The sequence below is a fragment of the Onychomys torridus genome, chromosome 2 (assembly GCF_903995425.1).
Source record: "Onychomys torridus chromosome 2, mOncTor1.1, whole genome shotgun sequence".
Taxonomy (NCBI): domain Eukaryota; kingdom Metazoa; phylum Chordata; class Mammalia; order Rodentia; family Cricetidae; genus Onychomys; species Onychomys torridus.
In genome coordinates, this window is record NC_050444.1 from 147,238,619 (window position 1) to 147,259,255 (window position 20,637).

The following is a 20,637-nucleotide window of genomic DNA, read 5'->3' on the forward strand; positions in this document are numbered from 1 at the left end:
TTAACTAATTAAATGCTGGATTAGTATTCAAGGTAATGGCATCTAGATGACTTATACTATTATTATCTGAGCAAAAATTCCTCAGAGGAATAAATAAATATCAGAAACCTAGAGTCACACAGTGAAGTATTCAAGTGAAGAGAGCGAGAGGAAACTGGAGGGACTGTCCAATCAGATGCCCAGCCTCTGACTTGGTGCCAAACTCAGAGGATTCCTTACACTCAGTGAAGAGATGCAAGGATTCTGGTTAGTGTTTTGTCAGCTTGACACAAGCAGAGTCATTTGGGAAGCGGAGCTTGTAGCAAGTCTGAGGAGGAACATTTTCTTAATTAAATGACTGATGTGAGAGTCCAGCCCCTCTACATGAGTTGCATAAAAAGCAAGTGTTTCTCCATGGCCTGTACTTCCAGGTTCCTACCTTGAACTTCTCTTTGGGACAGACTATAAACTATAATCTGAAATGAACCTATTCCTCTCCAAGTGGCTTTTGGTTGTGGTGTTTATCACAGAAACAAAAAACTGAACTACGGGGTTGGGGATTTAGTTCAGTGGTAGAGTGCTCGCCTAGCAAGCACAAGGCCCTGGGTTCAATCCTAAGCTCCACAAAACAACAACAAAAAACCCCACGAACTAAGACAGCCTGGAGACTTAGATATCCTCTAACAACTGGTAGGGAGAAACTTGTAGGAACATACTGACTCCTGCCTTCTTCATTCAGCTGTGATGGTTTCCCTAGCCCACCCTGAAATATCTTTCTCCAATCCAAAAGAATGCCCAAGTATAAACTACCTCTGGCATTTCTTGATCCAGACAGAAGAATAAAAAATAAAATAATTCAAAAAGTAAAGTAGCCAGGCGGTGGTGGCGCATGCCTTTAATCCCAGCATTCGGGAGACAGAGGCAGGCGGATCACTGTGAGTTCAAGGCCAGCCTGGTCTACAAAACAAGTTCCAGGAAAAGCGCAAAGCTACACAGAGAAACCCTGTCTCGAAAAACCAAACAATAAAAAATAAAAAAATAAAGTGACCGCTATGTAGCACGAATCTTAAGGAGTCTTATTAATAAGATCAAACTCAGAGCCAGGTATTGGGGTGAATACTGGAAGATCAGAGAGACAGAAGGAGCCACAGTTTCCTCACCTGGCCAACTTCTCAGCTGATCCTGTTTCCTCAGACTGGAAGCCTCTGTGTCCTTAGCAAATGGGTCTCAGCTGAACTACTGCTCCAAAGACTAAAAGTTTAACCAGCCAAATGCTTCTAGTTTCTGGTCTTCACGCCTTATATATCTTTCTCTTTCTGCCATCACTCTCTGGGATTAAAGGCGTGTGCACGATGCCTGGCTGTTTCCAATGTGGCCTTGAACTCAGAGAGATCCAGAGGGATTTGTCTCTGGAGTGCTAGGATTAAAGGCGAGAGTGCCCCCATTTTCTAGCCTCTGTATATAGTGGCTGTCTGTTCTCTGACCCCAGATAAATTTATTAAGGCGAACAATATTTTGGGGAACACAATACCACCACACAGCTAGGCATGGTGGCACATGCTCATAATTGAGTCAGGAGAATTGCCATAAGTTCAAGGCCAGCTGAAGCAGCATCTTGTTTCAAAGAAACAAAACTAAACACAAGGACAAGTTGCCAATTCACCTACATGGAGCTTCTACCACAGAGAAAATGACCCGTTTGGCAGGTTCCTAACAGAAGCCTAAATCTGAAAATGGTACTTGTTCTTGGGATTCCCAGAAACACAACTCTATTCCTGGAAATTTAACCTTCATTCAGTGACTGAATCAGAAGGTTTTAGGTTCCCAGTCCTTAGAAGACACATTAGCATGCCTGCCTGTGACCCGTCTCAGGGAAATATCAAATATTTTTCAATCAAAAGGTCAGTAGGTCAAGGCTAACCTGGACACACAGAGAAACCCTCCATCTAAGGAGTCCCAGAATCAAGAAAACTTTTGAAGGTCAGCAACTTATTACACTGATAGAAAGCCATCAATAAGAGTTCTTGTCACAAAAGCACACCACCCAAATTTAGCCACATACAATAGATGAGGAAGCCTTAGACATTCAAGGGAATGAAGTTCCCGAGTGAGTGAGGTGGCCCAGGGCATTTGGAGCCCAATGCTGCAAGTCTGGTGACCTGAGAATGAGCCCTTGAACCTACATAAAGATGGAAGGAGAAAATGGATTCCACAGGCTGTCCTGACGTACACATGTGCACTGTGGCACATGTGTGCACACACACACACTGATTAGAAGAAACCACTGACAATAGTGTGCACACAGATTGACAGAAAGCACCGACAGTAGTAAGAAGGGTTAAAAGTTACTCATGTTGTTGTTGTTGTTGTTGTTTTTTATGGCTTTGTTTTTGATTTGATGAGACAGTCTCACTGTGTAGCCCTGACTGGTCTGGAACTCCCTTTGTAGACCTGGCTGGCCTCGAATTCACCAAGGTTCACCTGAGAAAAAAGTGACTGCTTTATGCATTCACTTCCTCCCAGCGCTCGGCAGTTGAGGTCACCAGCAGAGATCTCGTCCCGACAGCAGCTCTTCTCTGTCTCAGGAGTTTGGACTAAGTCTCTGCACACCTTCCCCTAAAGTCAAGGCTCAGAGGCTTTGAGGGCAAGCCACATGTATGTGTTCCTTAACAGTCTAGAAGCCACCTGGGGATGGCAGCTTATGACTATAATCTTAGCACTTGAAAGGCAGAGGCAGGAGAATTATAAACTTGAGGTAAGCCGGGGACACATACATACTGAAACCTTAACAATTGACCACAAAAAATATGACCCAGATGCTGTTTCTCCAAAGCTTAAATAACTGGAAGGTTGCAAACATCCAAGCAAGACTCAACTGTTTGAAACAGACTCTCACACTATCAGCCAGGCTGACCTTGAACTCAGAGTGATCCTCCTACCTAAGGTTCTCCAGCGCTAGGATAACAACCATAAGCCGCCATAATTCTTCACCATTTTAAGACTTACCTAGACATATGTGGTTGAACTCTCGATTCCTAACTGAGACAGAATTGACAATAGTGGGTTTGCTACCTACCAACTTATGAGATTTCAGAAAAACTTATTTTATTAGTGTCAAAGAAACTCACTTTTAGAGGCTTAGACTTTCACAAACATTCCCACAACAACCAATAGGTATCAAGCAGTTCCTATACACTCTGAGATGACTACAATGCCAGACATCATGCCTACCATAAACCAAGCATTCTTTATTAAGCAGCATTATCAATTACTACTACCTAAAGTAGCTTACCGTCATTTTACAAATGGGAAAATGAAGGCACAGAAAAGTGAGGGACTTAGCTACAGGTTACAGGCATGGACGTAGAATTAAGATGCAATTGTAGGAACTTTGGCTTCAGAGCTCAAATACATATTCTCTCGCCCTCCAATCCCCACCCCAGAGAGTTTCTCTGTGTAGCCCTGGCTGTCCTGGATCTGGCTCTGTAGACCAGGCTGGCCTTGAATTCACAGTGATCCACCTGCCTCTGCCTCTTGAGGGCTGGGATTAAAGGTGTGTGCAATCACCACCTGGCTAAATATATCTTTTTTAAGAATGCACTTTTTTACTGGGTGTTTCTGTTACCAGTATATGCAACAGCACACATGAGGTTGTAAGTTCAACAGGTTATCAGGCTTGGTAGCAAGTTGGCATTTTGACAGCCCACCCACAGCCAAACTCTAGGCTATACTGCCTTTCTGAGGGTATGGTCAGTTGATTTCCACAATCAAGTATTTAGGCATCGAGCACTCTAGATAAAAGCATACATTCACACAAAACCATCACCAGAACATCACTTCTACTCAACTCATGCTCAATATGACATCAAAAGCTTGAATGTACCAAAATACTACCTCTTGAACTAATACAAGCCAAAAATCTAAAACCTAAAGCCTGAAAAGCAAAGTTAAATAAATAGGATCTAGAGAGATAGCTCATCAGTTTAAGAGCTCTGGATGCTCTTGCAGAGGACTTGGGTTAAATTCCCATCACAATCATCTGAAACTCTAGTCCCAAGGGATCCAATACCTTTTTCAGGCTTCTAAGGGCACCAAGCATGCTTGTGGTGCACAGGAGTATGTTTAGGCTAAACACCCAAAAAGTAAAATTTAAGAAAGGTAACTTTTAAAATTTTAAATGTCAAAACCACCCCCCCTTTTTTTTCAGCTGTGATGGAGAGCAGCACTTCTAATATCTACATTTTCTGTCCCTTATATTAACTACTTCACACAGAAGAGGCCCATGATTGAGAAACCAAAACAAAGGCTGGAAGTGGAGGCACAGACAGATAGAGCCCTATGAGTTTGAGATCAGGCAGGGTTATACAGTGAGACCCTGTCACAAACAATCAACCAAACAGAACATACCAGAAGCTGGGTATGGTGGTGCACACAAGTGCTCTGGAAAGGGCAAGAGGATCAGGAATTCTGGGGCAGTTTCTACATCACAGAGAATGCAAAGCTAATCTGGGATACCAGAGACGGTCTCAAAACAAACACACAACCCTACCTGCAGATCACAAACCTATCCTTTGACAAGTCAACAGAACAGATATTCTACAAAGTTAAATCAGAATTTTGAACAGCTTAATTTGGATGCCATCAAAACATCTAAAATCTGGCTTTTTTCTAGTCCTCACCCTTGACAGGTGTTAGAAATACTCACAGGCAAGCTGGAAGGTCTTGACTGAAGACTCAGGTTCATATCTTCTTGCCCTCCTTTACTGGAGGTCATTGAGGGGGCTGAGGATGCCTGAGACCCAAATGAATCTTGAGAAAGCTCCTATAAGAAAAATAAAAAAGCTGTGAGGGCCTGTCCCACATGGTGGTACACCTTTAATCTGAGCGCTTGGCAGGCAGAAGCAGATGGATCTGTAAGTTCCACACACTGTCTCAAAATAAGCAACAACAATGAGAGAGAGAAACAGACAGACAGACAGACTGACCACCCAGGCTGGGGCTGGAGAAATGGCTCAGCATCTGTTGCTCTTGTGTAAGACACAGGTTCAGCTCTCAGCATCCACACAAAGGCTCACAACTCACAACCATCTGGGGCTCTCTCTATCTCTCCTGGCCTCTGTGGGCATCAGGCACATACAAGGTACACAGGCAAACATAACAGACAACGCCCCCCACCCCACGCACGCCAAAAACAAACTTAATAAAGAGAAAGAGAGCAGGCAAGCTTGCCTTGGGTAAAAGAGCTGTGGTGCTTTCTCACCCAGGAGAGCCACGTGTGAGAAGTGCAAGTGCACATGAATTATCTGACCAGACAAAAACTTAAGCAATGGTTCCTCCTTCTTAAGAGTAAGTATCAAGAGTAAGCCTGATATGGCAGTCAATGCCTGTAATCCCAGCAATAGGCAGGCTACACCAGAAGGATAGCAAGTTCAAGGCCAGTCTGGGCTACAGTGAGGCACTGTCTCAAAAACAAAGAACCCTCCAAACAAAGTAATGTCCACAGCGGAACTTGATGGAATTGTCTAGTCACTGCTACCCAAGAGCCATTTCTTGGGGTTGAAGGCAGAAATATAACTAACTGTATTTAGTATCTTAAGCAATTTGGTTTGTTCTAAAGCGAGTCCTGATGGATGATTTCTTTCAACAATGTCACCATGGCATAAAAATACTTAAGTGTCAGTCATTTTTCCTCATGTGGCTCTAAAAAGAATTATTCTCTAATTCTTAAAATCAAAACCACCCTCTAAAATTAAGAATTTCAGGCCGGGCGGTGGCGCACGCCTGTAATCCCAGCACTCAGGAAGCAGAGGCTGGTGAATCTCTGTGAGTTCAAGGCCAGCCTGGTCTACAGAGTGAGTTCCAGGAAAGGCGCAAAGCTACACAGAAAAACCCTGTCTCCAAAAACAAAAAAAGAATTTCAGGGCTGGGTTTGGTGGTACATATCTCTAATCCCAGCACTAGAGGTGGAGGTCGGCAGGTCTCTATGAGTTCTAAACCAGACTTTGTTTAAAATAAACAAAAAAACAAAACCCCAAACAGAGACTTTCAGAATCCAGAATATTCTGGGCAACAGAACAGAATGGCAGGCGGAGAAAATAAGCTACATATACTATAGCTAATTCAAGTGATTTTTTTTTTTCTTTCGCGACAGGGTTTCTCTGTGTAGCTTTGTGCCTTTCCTGGAACTCGCTTTGGAGACCGAGCTGGCCTCGAACTCACAGAGATCTGCCTGCCAGTGCCTCCCAAGTGCTGGGATTAAAGGCATGCGCCACGCCACCACCGCCTGGCCTCAAGTGATTATTTTGGAAAATGATCAAAGTCATTTGGGTGCTCATGTTCTGATATGCTGGTTGGGAGTGGTGGGAAATCAGACCTATAACCTTTTATTTCTTGTCTATAAGATTTTCCATTGCTTTATTTTTTCACAGAACTACACATCTTTATGTAATTAAAAAGGCTATACCTTTATAGTTCAATCACTCCTGATAGCATTTACCCAGAATTTAACTGTTTGTTTTTTTTTTTTTTTTTTTTAAATGCATATGGCACCAAGCTGTAAGCTGCCTCTGGTCGAGCTCAGGTAGGACAAGAGGTAGAGCCACTTACCTGTGGTGGAGGGAAGCGCTGCTGGGAGTAGGCAGTTTGCTGGGACTGCTGAGGCTGGGGCTGAGGATATGCAGCCTGCTGGGAGAGCGTCGAGGATGCTGGCTGCTGAGGTTGCTGCTGCTGGTAGGGAGACTGTGCCTGTGGTTGTGAGTAGGGGGGCTGGCTCTGGGGATGCTGTTGTGCAGTGGACTGCTGAGAGGGGTACGGAGTTGGGGACTGCTGATGTGGAGGCTGGGATGGCTGCTGGGAATACGGTGGCTGAGAGGACTGAAGCTGTGGTTGCTGAGTCTGCGGCTGCTGCTGATATGAAGGCTGTGCATGAGGGGTCTGGGATGGCGGCTGCTGAGAGTAAGGTGGCTGTTGCTGCTGGGGATGAGGACTTTGCTGGTTATAGTACGGAGTCTGGCCCTGTTGACCATACCCACTGGGGCCTTGCTGTCCATAAGGTGGAATCTGTAAGAAAGAAAAGACTTTAAGGACTGACTCACCTGGATGAAGAGAGTATGTAAAGTAATCAGGCCTCATCTCATATAAAGGTTCAGGTTTCCTCTACTACCCCTCTCTAAACTAAGCCATAAAGAATGGTCAAATTTGCCGGTGGTGGTGGCAGCAGCGGCGGCAGTGCACACCTTTAATCCCAGCACTTGGGAAGCAGATCTCTGAGTTTGAGGCCAGCCTGGGCTACAGAGTGAGTTCCAGGACAGGCGCAAAGCTACACAGAGAAACTCTGCCTCAGGAAACAAACAGACAAAAAAAGGCCAAACCTGTTTACATATAAGACTGAATTCACTCACTAATTTCAGCCAGGTGTTGGTGGCGCACGCCTTTAATCTCAGCACCGAGAAAGCAGAGCCAGAAGAATCTCTGTGAGTTCGAGGCCAGCCTGCTCTACAGAGCAAAATCCAGGACAGGCACCAAAACTACACAGAGAAACCCTGTCTCAAAAAACCAAATAAGTTATTTTCCCTAGTGAGCCTATCGTTTTTTATCATGATATAGGTTGTTTCTATGTTAGGAATTTTATCCTAACTACAATGAAGAAGCATTAGAAGTAGAAGCCTGGTTCAAATAATTGAAGGTCTAGTGTTTAGTAATCAGAAGAGTATACAAATCACTTAATTAAACTACATTGGTTCTCTCTTCACTGTACAAATACTCAGGGGCTATAGTAGTCGCTGTGGTTCCCTTGCATACACAAAGTCCCCAACACTACATAAACCAGGCAGGGTGAATGGAGCTTGCCTCTAATCCACCGCACTACTGGTGACCAAGAGGCAGGAAATTGGAAGTTCAAGGTCATTCTGTCATATATTAGAGCTAGAGGCCATGCTTGACAATAATGAAAGAACTCCATGTCACCTCTCAGTTTTCTCATAGAAAGATAGCAGGGAGTGGTGGCGCACGCCTTTAGTCCCAGTACTTGAGAGGCAGAGGCAGGCAGATCTATGAGTTCCTTGCCGGCCTGGTTGGTCTACCCAGTGAGTTCCAGGATAGCCAGGGCTAAACAGAGAAACTCTGTCTTGGGGGTAAAAAAAAAAAAAAAGAAAAAGAAAAGGAACTATATGTATTTCATTTTCTGTATTTAAAGAAACTCTTTGCTCTAAAGTTATAGAAATAATTACAGACTTCATATACTGCCCTTTACCTTTTTGCTACTCGGACATAAACAGCAGAAAATCTGCCGACACAAAAACAATGAAAAGATGAGATATTGGGGCCAGCAATATGGCTTAGCAGATAAGACACCTGCCACCAAGCCTGATGACCTAAGTTCAATCCCTGGGACCTATTAGAGAAAGGTGTCCTCTGCTGTGAGACCTGGCATCTTGTCCTCATCCCCAAATGAATAATAGTAATATAATTTTTTAAATGGTGACAGTGCTGAGGCTGGGGGTAGAGCTCGGTACAGTCCCAGCTAGTATGCTTGGGGCCTTGGGTCTAATTCTCAGCACGGAAAAACAACACCAAAAACCCGCCCAAACAATGGCATGGATAAGGAGACAGACTGGCACGATCAGAGGAGGTCTCATCTGTAACAGCACTGACCCCGTCTTTACTGTTAGTAGATTCCCTTTCACCTTCACGCTAAATCCTTCTTCTTAAACATTCTCTTTGACTCAGGCAGCATGTATTACAGGCCGTGAGGAAGGTGAAGGACCACTAGGCAAATGGCACAAATAGTTTCTACTGTAGTAGCAATAAACAGGTACTCAGCCATGGCCCTTCTACCATCTAGTCTCCCAAGGGAAGACCAGTCAGCCAGATCAAGAAAAAAAAAAGACAGGTAGATTGGGTTCAAAATCCCAAGATATGTTGAGACAGACAGAAAGACAGACAGACATAGGGTGTATGTCTATCTTGTCCTTATTAGCCAGCATATGTGCATATCAAGGAGGTCTGAAAGCCATTCTAATCCCCACACACCCACTGTAGACAGCAAAGAAGGTCAATGTCATCATATACCTGCTGTGCATAAGAGAGGCCGCCCATGGCACTCTGAGCCCGGCCCTGCATGGTCATCGGGTACCGCTGTGGAGTCTGGGACCCATATGGCTGCCCTGGGTACCCATGTCCTTGTTGCGGTCCTGAAGGAGGTCCCTGTTGTTGCGAGTATGGGTTAGTCCCACCATACGGCTGAGGTCTCATCTTTCCCATCTGATCCATTGGACTGGATGGCTACAAAAATAAAGAACATTTTCATTAACCTCAAATTTTGATGGCCTCTGGCCGGCATGAACACATAGAGGTCTTTTTAAAGTCCACATGCCACATGAGAAACCAGTTATTATGGAAAGGTAATGGGACAGATCCAGTAACCCTGAAGTAGTCATTCAACTCTTTTCAGAACTTAGATTTTCATAAATAAAAGGATAATGCCATGTAAAGGCATTTTTGAAGCTTCTTTCAAAAGCTGAGATACAGAAGCATCCTAGAAAACTAAAAAAGAGGTGGGGGTGGGGGGGGGGGTGGGAGAACTGATTCCATAGTCCATTAATGGAAACTTGTTCTTTGCATGTTTGTAATGTTACAGCAATGCAGTTCACTTTATGCTTCAAACGAGCAACAAGGCTAAGTAACAGCTGTTGCAAGGACAGTAATGAATTTGGAGCCTTGTTTATTTCAAGTGAAAATCCATTTTATTTAAAACTGAAGAATTTGAAAATAAAGGACAGAACCTTGTCTCTTCAAGGAACAAGCGATAGGGCTAGAGAAACGCTCAGCAGTTAGGGCATTAGGTTTGATTCCCAGCACTGGGTGGCTCACAACCACCTCTAACTCCAATTCTAGAGGATCCAATGAACTCCTGATCTTAGCAGGCCATGTGGCAAAGCATACGCACGCATGCACGCACAAACAACATATACCCACATAAACACACTGAGACACAAATAAAAAGAAACCTTTAAATAAACAAGTAGCAAGCTATAGGCTGAGTGTGGTGGCACACATCTATAATCCCAGCTAGAGACAGGATGATCGGGAATTCAAGGTCATTTTAAGATACTAAGTGAGTTTGAGACCAGTCTGGGTCAAATGAGACCGGTCGTCTCAGAAACCCAAAAGGAACAAAGTACAACACCAACAACATAAAGCTCCAAAGTTCAAAACACAGGCATCAATGTAAATACAACCTTCTAGCTGGGCATGGTGGCTCACACCTATAATCCTAGCACTTAGGAGGCTGAATCAGGCGGGGGGGGGGGGGGGGGGGGGGGGTTTGCTGTGCATTTGAGGTGACCCTTAGCTACATAAGGAATTTCAGGCCAACTTGAGTAGGTAATGAGATCCTGTCTGTCAATAGATAGATGATAGAGAGAGAGAGAGAGAGAGAGAGAGAGAGAGAGAGAGAGAGAGAGAGAGATATTCATGTGACTTTCCAGTCCTTTATGGTTCTACAGATTCAATCAGCTCATTCACTTTCTGATCCTAATGGAGCTACAAAAGACAGTCCTAACATACTTTCCTCTGCCAAAGATACCTCTCTATCTACTGGTGAGAAGAGGGGGCAGAATTCTCAATGGCTCTCACATACTCTCAGTTACAGGACAGTTTCAGAGCCTAATACAAAACTAGAAAGAGAATCTTCAATTGGGAGTAGGGAGTAAATTTAAGTATTCTAGGTATAGATGTCATTAACTCTCAAATGAAGGAGCTCAGTAAATCAGTAGTACACATCAAGATCACCTAAAGAGCTTGTTAAACCACAGACCACTGGCACCCATCTGTGATTCGTAGGTTCAGATAGGGCCCAGGATATGCATATTTGTAACAAGTTCCCTGGGAATCATTCTTCTGGGGACATAGTAGGCTCTAGGTTCAACTCCCAGTTTTGGGGAGGATGGGGGCTAAATGAGGGTGGCTGGAGGTGATCTAGAGGTCTAGATCATCCCTAGGGTTCTTTCTAGTTCTATTATTCAGTAAATAGTAAGTTGCTTGATAATGTAAGTTGTGCTCCATTTAAACAATTGCTTGCCTCTTCCTTCTTCCATTCCTCTCTCCTCTTATGTGTTTTTATACTAGAAGAAGTAGAGTTATTGGGAAGGAATATCCAACTATCAAGAACAACAAAAAAAACCAGAAGCTAGTGGAGGGGTATGGTGGAGCACACCTCTAACCCCAGCTACGCAGAAGATGAGGCAAGGAGCGTCACAAATTCAAAGCTAGCTTGGTCTACATATAGCAAGTCCTAGGCCAGCCAGGGCTACATAGATTTTGTTTGTTTGTTTGTTTGTTTTCAAAGAGAAACAAAGTTCTTTCAGGCTATGAATGAATTTCAACCACGGTGGGGGGAGTACTTCCTTCCCAAACTAGAGAATCACAGAAAAACTGTGTCCCAAATCACTACCCTTCAGTGTTATTCCAGGGCTATTTCCAACATCTTAACTTCTGTATCAGAAGCCCTAATAATGCTCCCAGTCAGAACTTTGGCACCTACATGGGTTATTTTTAGACTATTTAGAACAATCAAGTTTAACAAAATTGGGGCTAGTGAGAAATACCACAATTTTCTCCAATACTGTTGGCAATGGTGTGTGGGGGGGGGGGGGGATGGGGTGTTAAATGCCACACATCACACTTCACCTTATCTCAGGCTACAGGGACTGTCTGAGGCCCTCAATTGAAGACAATAGAATTTTCTACACAGAGAGCCCAGCATGCTCTGGCTGTCAGTCTAGGCCTGCTCAGAACACTAGGAACAATTACCATGGTGTTCCTATGGATCTTCTACAGCAATCAATGGCTACCAACAATGACTGTAGATCAGAATTTTTCATGAAGCTTCACAAATGCCCAGGCCTCAAGGTTCCAATTTTGTTGGTGTGGGAGGGCTTACTTAAGCCCCTCACCACTTTAGATCCATGAATGATTCTGATACATGCAATTAGCTGGGAACATTATTCAGTAAAATGGAATGACTGTGATGTGTTACTCTTACACACTTAAACTATGAAACATAACTGGGGAATGGAATTATTTGCCTTTTTCCTCCTTAGACAGATTTTGCTGCATGTAGACCAGGCTAACCTCAAAATGGCAGTCCCCTGCTTAGCCTCCAAAGTACGGGATTAAAGGTATGGACTGCCACTTTTATTTTTTTATATATTTTTTGAGACAAGTTTTCTCTGTGTAGCTCTGGCTGTCCTGGAACTCACTCTGTAGACCAGGCTGGCCTCAAACTCAGAGATTAGCCTGCTTCTGCCTCCTGAGTGCTGGAACTAAAGGCGTGTGCACCACTGCCTGGCTATTTTTACTATTTGTATACTTTAGTTTTGCAGTCCTGGGGATTGAACACAAGGCCTGATGCATGCTAGATAAACATTTTACCAGATAAATATTCTACCACTGGTCCCTCGTTTTACTTTTTATTGAGAGAGAGTCTTACTAAGTTGCCCAGGATAACTATGAACTTTAAAATATACATCTATGTATTTTATATGTATGAGTGTTTGCTTAAATCCATATCCATCTATGCATCATGTGTGTGCCTGATACCAAAGCAGTCCAGAAGAAGATGCTGAAATTCCCTGGAACTGGAGTTATGGACAGTTGGGAGCCACAATGTGGGTGCTGAAAATCAAATTCCAGTCTTCTAGAACAAGTGCTCTTGACAGCTGAGTCATCTCTTCGGCCTCTAACCTTGAAATTTTGATGCTCCTATCTTAGCTTTGGAGTAAATGGAATTAAAGGCCTGTGCTGCTAAGCTTGGCATTTTACTTATATTAGTTAATTTATTATTTGTTCATTACTTCTTTTAAGTCAGGATCTCAAGTAGCATAGGATGGCTTCAAACAAGCTATAGATAGATAGATAGATAGATATAGCAAAAGATGACTATGAACTGCTGATTTTCCTGACTCCATCCAGCTTCCCTAAGTGCTGGGATTAAAGGCATGCGCCACCATAACCAGGTTATGTGGTGCCAGGGCAAAATTTATGTTAGACAAGTACTCTACCAACTAAGCTATTCATATAATCACATATAACTAGTGGCTACACTACTACAATGTAGTTTGAGAGTAATGTTTCTAAATAATTTACCATTTCCTACTAAACATGGCTCCAAACTTCTTATTGAACCCCACACAATATTAACATATAGAAAAAGTAAAGAGTGTAGTAATTTGATAGACTTGGGGTTCAAATTCTCGCGCACTGTCTGGCCTTGAATGTTTTCATTCATTACTAACGTGCACATAGTAAACAACTTCCCACAGCCTCTTGTGTGATACCCATAGCCATGCCTATAATCTCAGCACCTGGGAAGCTGGAGCAGGAGGAACGTCATGAGGTCTGTGCAAAACAAAATTACAGACTGGGCTACAGAATAAGGACCCCCCACCCAAAAAGCTTCCCATGGTGCATTTATATTTAAATGCCCAATAAATGATAGCTACTATCAATAATAACTGCCCCCCCACTATAAATTCCAAGCTCTGTTCTGGTTCTTGATTCTGCTGCCTTATCCACAATGGCTTCCTCTCACCCCAGTGCTGGCAACAGAACTTGAGGCCTTGTGTGCACTCTGCAATGCTCCCTTCCAGCCCTACACTGCCTTCTAGTAGCTCAACTCAGCCTTCAACATGTCACTTCATCTCATCCTTCTTTCTACAAGACCGATTGTAAATTCTGTAAGGCTTAATTAACAGTGACAACTCCAATAAACTGACTGTATTTCTGAAGCCCAAGTTAGTTTTGCTTTGTTTTGAAATGGCAGGGAATCTCACTGTTGCCCAAATTGCACTTAAATTCCTGGGTTCAAGACTCTAGAATGGGGGCTTGGGGGAGAGGAAGGAGGAGGGAAATGCAGTCTGGATGCTAAATAAATAAATAACTCCAGAATGGCTGGGATTACGGTATATACTTTGGCTAAGTTCTAGGACACAAGATTTCAGGCACTTTATCTACAAAGCCTTCTCAATACCCCAAGTACAACTGCAATGATGTGTACTCAAGAGAGAAAGCACAGTTCAAACTATCCAGCCAGAAGGTGAAAGACATCTTCAACTCCAAAACGGGTTATGATTTTGGGGGCAGGGTGAAAAAATTGACTGGACTAAATTAGAAGAGGGGAGTTTAGAAAAGTCATGAAGGAATAAGAACATTTTGAGATAACCACCTGTACTAGCAAGGGTCCCAATGCATACCAGCCCCAAACACATGGCCAAAACTTAAAGGTTTACAGTGGCATGGTGGCACCTACCTTCCCTGCACTTGGGAGGCTAAGTCTAAGGCTGCTCTGGCCTCACAGGAGGAACTTTCAAAAAAAAGTTAAGCCTGCCCAACTGAATAGAGCTACTTCTACAAGAGTTATGAGGGTTCAGGAACCTTCTGTTCCACCTTTAAGAACCTTTGGGGTTGGGGATTTAGCTCAGTGGTAGAGCGCTTGCCTAGCAAGTGTAAGGCCCTGGGTTCAATCCTCAGCTCCACATTTAAAAAAAAAAAAAAAAAATCTTTGTAGCCCCCAAATAAAGGGCAGTCCAAAAACTGTTTGGTTATCACTCGATCCCCTCATCAAAGGTTTATCATGATCAACAGACTCTGCAGCTTATTTGGCAAATGAAAATATATTCAGCTCAAACAACCAGACCACCCTGGTCTCATGTCAAAGTTAAATATCTGCTCATATCAAAAGAGAATCTAATTTACACTTCTGAGATTTAAAAATGTTGTGAAAGATATGTGGTTTGCAATTATAGAAAAAAAGACACCATCCAATCTCTTAAAGTAGAGAATAACATTAAATCTTCATTGATCAGCTTTACTGAAACAGAAAATTTTCTGCTCCATGTAAAGTAGAAAGGCCAATCTCAGGAGTCAGCAGCCACATAGGAGACGGGAACACCAAACCAGAGCTGCAAAAGAGCCAGAGATTCCACTCTGGAAAAGACAGAGGAAATCCTTTCAATGGGAAACCACAGGAGTAGATTACTGTGATTACACTTCAAAAGCAAAGACTCTGCCACAGAGACACATAATTGAGAGGAAAATGCTGGCCCTTGATCAGGGAAGTCAGGCCCCCTGCTATATACTCTCCTGCATTCATAAAAAATGAAAATGAAGAGGGGAAGACACACAAGAAAACACATCTCAGTCTACCACTTAGCTCCATCCAGATCACTGGCCAAGTTATAAACTGCCTGACAAATCAAAGAACGCAGTTCAGGGGCATCAAAGGCAAGATGCTTAGCAAGCTTATCTGTCTATCTTCAGTACAAACAGCTTGGAGACTAACCACTGCAGAGCCCCCCTGCTCCCAGCAAATGGAATTACAACCACCTCCAGACCAGGTGGCTACTGGGATCACTCACAAGTTCTCAATGTACCACGGAAAGCCACAGTGACCCTGTGAACTGTTGAATGTAACAAACTGAGTTTTACAGTTCATCAGGGTTAAGTGTCAGATAATCAAAAGTAACCAATTTCAGGACACTCAAAAGATTAAACATAGTTGCAAATCTCTATCTGACCATCAGCCCCCGCGGAGACAAAACCAAGTACTAACACTTTCGAACACCAAGAGATAGCATCCCCATACCATGTGGTAATGGCACCAGAAAAAAGAAACTAATTTTGAAATACAAGTCTGAGAAGGACTCAGAGTCCTAAACCAAAGGTGCACAGAGGAAGTGATCAGAGTAGAGGCAAGGGTCAACTTTAACGCCCAGCAGTGCCAAAGACCAGAAAGAATACAATGGGAAGGTTGGGTCAGGAACTGCCGAGAGCACCCATCGTCAAAAAGAAGTCCTGAGCAATACACACCTGTACTTTCCTCTGAATGCCAACTAGTCGGTGCCAGGATAAACCTAGAGCCATACCCTTGGATTTGGGACCCCCAAGTATTATTTCTTACTTCTTGTGCTTTCAATTTATTCCTAGCCAGATTTGTTTATGAGTTTTAATAATAACAATAAAAAATGCATCCCTGGCTCTTTAACCGAAAGAACCCCCTAATTGATTCCCACAGTAATTAACCTGCATTTTACCTCAGAGAGCGGTAGTTAAGGAAGTCGGCACTGCTATTTATAACTCATCTCAAATTGAGGGCAGACTGCCTAAAATCTAACACATCCCAGCTGTACTCCTGTTTGAACTGGGGCCAAGGGAATTTTTTAAAGCAATCTTGGCACCGAATGAATGACAACAGTATGAGAGCGGTTGTGTTGTGGTGACGTAGCGTTGGAGGTGGAGGGGCAGTGTACTGTGATCCCTCTCGTGCACGCCTGCTGCCTGAGTCCCAGTACAGTAAGCTGGGAACCGCCCACTGAGAGCCAAACACAGGAAAAGCCTTTTCCTGTGGACCGCCTTGAAGTGAGAAACACATGGCTAATCTGCATAAACTCGAAGCCACACCGCCCCTGCCAGGAAGGTTAGTGCTCGTAATCTCTGGCCATGGAGCTGGCTGCCTGGGAAGACTTGGACTGGCGCCTGATAACCCAGAAAGAGCCGAGAGAACAGATGGGTAAGGACCCCAGCAGAATACAGCCCCGGGTCACGTGACTCGCCACATGGCCCCGCCAGCATCAACTATTGTCTGGCTGCAGAGCTCCTATACAAAGGCACCAGGCCTCTGCTTCCTGTGATTCTAGGGACTGGCAGCAGCTGTTGATCAGTTCCCAGAGCGGACCCTCCTCTGTTAAGGAGCACTCCAGGCAGAGAAGTACAAAAGTTAAGGCCTCTCCCACCAGCAAACTTTCCCTTTCCCAGCCAGCTCCACAGAATTCTTAGGACGAAGGAGACTTCCCCTGGAAGAACAGCCTTGTTCCCTAGTCCATAAATGGACCAGCAGAAATCACTCCCATTCTCCCTTTTTTCTCTAACTACAGACTATGCTGGCCCTCCCTCCCACCCCAACCACCACCTGTACACCGTGGCCTTGAAGACATCAGATTCCTGACCAAATCCCAGAGCAAGTACTTTGAAATCAGCTCAGACATTTCTATCCAGGGCCCCTGCCTCCTAAAATGAGAGGATACAGGGTTAGGAGACAGGGTGTTCTTTTGAAATGGGGTCTTGCTATCTTGTCCAGGCTGGTTTGTAACTCTTGGGATCAAATGATCATGAGTAGTGCTGAGACTACACCATACCCGGCCACGTGCATTCCTTTTAAACAGGGCAACATGACTACATGAGAGGACAAAGACCCCTAACCACCTATTTGGCCTTACCAGAGCGATCTCATCCATGGAGAAATGGAAATTAGAGAGGGTGGGAAAATGACATCTTATCACATACATTAACATTTTATCCAGAGTCAAACCCACCTGGCCTCGGAGCCTCATTATTTATCATTTTACAACAGATAAAAAGACGGTTCACTCAAGTTCTGAACAAGCGGGCCGCCTGCCTCTGTGGTGGTGTTTGTAGCCACCACTCCACCCCAGTCAGTTTACAGGGGTCAAGGTTGTATTTCCAACACATCAGGGCTGTGACCAGACCCAAGGGCCTTCCAACCCATACTACCTCATGATACAAAACAAGCTAGGCATGAGCTGGGTTATAAGCAGTCAGTTTGGGGGGGAGGGGAGGAAAGCTAGATTGTGACTCTAAAGAGTATTTGGCATATGGATCTCTATCCAGACCAAAGGAGCATAGAAAACTTAGCAAGGTTTAGAAAAGGAGACCGAAAGAGAGAGTCACTAAACCATCCAATACAACTAACAGAGTATGAGAGCCAATTAATAACCACTTCACAGCTGCCCACCCAAAAGAAGCATGCCAGAAAAACCACAGCTGGGTGGCTGGTGTTTCTTTTCTTCTTCACTGGCACCAGAAAGAGAGCAGCTAGAGCACCAAACTTGAGAGTAATCCTTCATCAGCCACTTCTTACAAAGAGGAAAGAAAGGCTCGTGATACAATGAAGACTGCTTTTAGTCGTAGAAGTAGGAAAATTGGACGTACATGCCCAATTTTCCTGCTTCCAACTATAGAATCTCTAAGGAAAACAAACAACTTCTTCAGAAAAATACTCCTCTTGCTAAGGGGGTGTGATAGTGAATGTCTTTAATCTCAGCAGAGGGAAGCTGATCTCTGTGAGTTCAAGGCCAGTCTGACCTACACAGCAAGTTCTAGGACAGCCATAGCTACATGATAGAGAAAACTCACATCAAAAACAAAATCAAACAAAACCTAGCCAGGCGGTGGTGGCGCACACCTTTAATCCCAGCACTTGGGAGGCAGAGGCAGGTGGATCTCTGTGAGTTCGAGGACAGCCTGGTCTACAGAGTGAGTTCCAGGAAAGGTGCAAAGCTATACAGAGAAACCCTGTCTCAAAAAACCATAAAAAACAAAACAAAAACCAACCAAACAAACAAAAACCCCATAAAAGAAAAATATTCTTCTTCAGATGTTACTTAAAACCAGGGCCATGAAAAACAGGGTAAGGCCCCAAGAGGGCAAGCAGAAACCAAAGGTCATCTGATAAATCAGGAGCCCCCTTTACAACTGTCAAGGATAAGACAACAGTCCACGTTCCTGAGAATATTCAGAGGTACAACAGGTGGGCTCAAATACCAGTTCTTGTAACTGCTTCTTAGGAAGACAAGCAAAAGTGAATCAATGTAAACTGACTATGGTACTCAACACAACACTACTACCCCCAGGATTCTGGATCACAGTGGCAAGAGGACAGGGTCAGGAATCTGTTCTCAGGGGAAGTCTTACCTTACTCTTTGTACCCCTAACTAGTATAGACTCTAGGAAGCCAGAACTGTATACAAGGTTTCCTACTTTAAGGAAAAGGTCTTCAGATACTGCTTAAAATGCAAGACCATAAGAATAAAGACCGCCGGGCGGCGCACGCCTTTAATCCCAGCACTTGGGAGGCAGAGGCGGGCAGATCTCTGAGTTCGAGGCCATCCTGGCCTACAGATCGAGATCCAGGACAGGCTCCAAAACTACAGAGAAACCCTGTCTCGAAAAAACAAAAAGATGGTGAGTGACAGGGAAGGCAGCCCACAGAGACTCGCATAAGCAGGAGTGTGTACACATGTGAACTGGGGTCTATGGCTCAGTGCTTGTCTAGCATGAGGACCTGGACTTGATTCCTAAGATTGAAAACACCACAACCAGCAAAAGGGTATTTTTTGGCTATGAGCCAGCCCAGAATAACTGAGATAGAGAGAATAACAATAATCATAATGGTCCCTCCCTATCTGAAACTGCACACAATATCACACACACATGCACACATTTCCAACACAAGCATGGCTATGAAGAAATTAATTTTTTTGGCTTTTCAAGACATGGTTTCTTTCTGTAGTCTTTCCTGTCCTAGAACTAGCTCTGTAAAACAGCTGGCCTTGAAGTGAGAGATCTTCCTGCCTCTGCCTACCGAGTGGAATTACCGGCATGTGCCGCCGCCACCCAGCAAGAAACTTATTTCTGGGTTAACAACAATAATAAAACATTTGCAACAATAATATTATAAGTTATAGTAGTTGACTGTTAGTACCTAAAACTTCAGAAAGAAAAACTATAGCCAGGCGGTGGTGGCGCACGCCTGTAATCGCAGCACTCAGGAGGCAGAGGCAGGCAGATCCAGATCTGAGTTCAAAGTCTGCCTGATCTACAGAGTGAGTTCCAGGAGAGTTAGGTCTACACAGAGAAACCCTGTCTCAAAACAAAAACAAAAACAAAAAACCCCAGCAGCACACAAATTAGACACCAAGAAGGTTGACCAGTCCAAGTCTGAAGCGTCACCTACTTTCAGTTTTCCCAGAGGAACTTGTTCAAATAGCTCCTTCCAGGAAGGAATTCTGACAGTACAGCCAACAGTTTCAATGGGGGCAAAACTAGCCACTCTAAGTGGGTTTTTTTTTTTGGGGGGGGGGGTTCGAGACAGGTTTCTCTGTGTAGCTTGGGGGCTTTCCCGGATCTGGCTCTGTAGATCCGCCTGCCTCTGCCTCCCGAGTGCTGGGATTAAAGGTGTGTGCCACCACCACCCAGCCTAAGTGTTTTTAATTAAATGTATGAAAAGCATTTTTTTGGTTGTCACAGACTCTTTATAATGCTACTGACATTTATTACCTGAGAGGCAAAGTGCCAAATGCCCTCCAGTGCAGCTCCACACAGATAAAGAAGGTCCTTACCCACCACAGCAGAGTAATTTACAACTCATGGGACTTAACCCTTGAGCAACCAAGAAAACAGAAGTCAGAAGTGACCGGTACTGACCCTAACAAGTTAAACAGTACAAAGACATCTGCTAGCCGAGGAGAACATAGCATTTTATTTTAAGCAATGGTTAGAATCAGGCCTGGTGGCTCATGTATAAGGCAAGAGAGTTTGAGACCAGCCAGTATAAGATCCAATCTCAAACAAAACACACACACAAACACTGTTGTAAAATAATCTACCAAACCAGGCAGTGGTGGCGCACGCCTTTAATCCCACACTCGGGAGGCAGAGGCCTGTGAGTTCTAGGTCAGTCCAGGCTACAGAAAGAGTTCCAGGAAAGGCGCAAAGCTACACAGAGAAACCCTGTCTCGAAAAACCAAAACAACAAAATAGTTTAAAACAACAACAAAAAAAAAGGTACAGTCTTTGTCACTC

At 44.0% G+C, this 20,637-nt stretch overlaps 1 protein-coding gene across 3 annotated transcripts in view; it reads right to left on the bottom strand.

Annotated features, from left to right (window-relative positions):
• The window catches only part of Arid1a (AT-rich interaction domain 1A), a 76,587-nt gene that overhangs the window by 37,751 nt on the left and 18,199 nt on the right, over positions 1–20,637 (bottom strand). For all 3 annotated transcript variants that reach the window (XM_036177429.1, XM_036177428.1, XM_036177427.1), the window contains 3 exons: positions 9,049–9,261; positions 6,586–7,038; positions 4,685–4,801 (listed from right to left, as the gene is read on the bottom strand). In XM_036177429.1, coding sequence (XP_036033322.1) covers positions 4,685–4,801; positions 6,586–7,038; positions 9,049–9,261 — 783 coding nt within the window. The remainder of the gene's footprint in view (positions 1–4,684; positions 4,802–6,585; positions 7,039–9,048; positions 9,262–20,637) is intronic.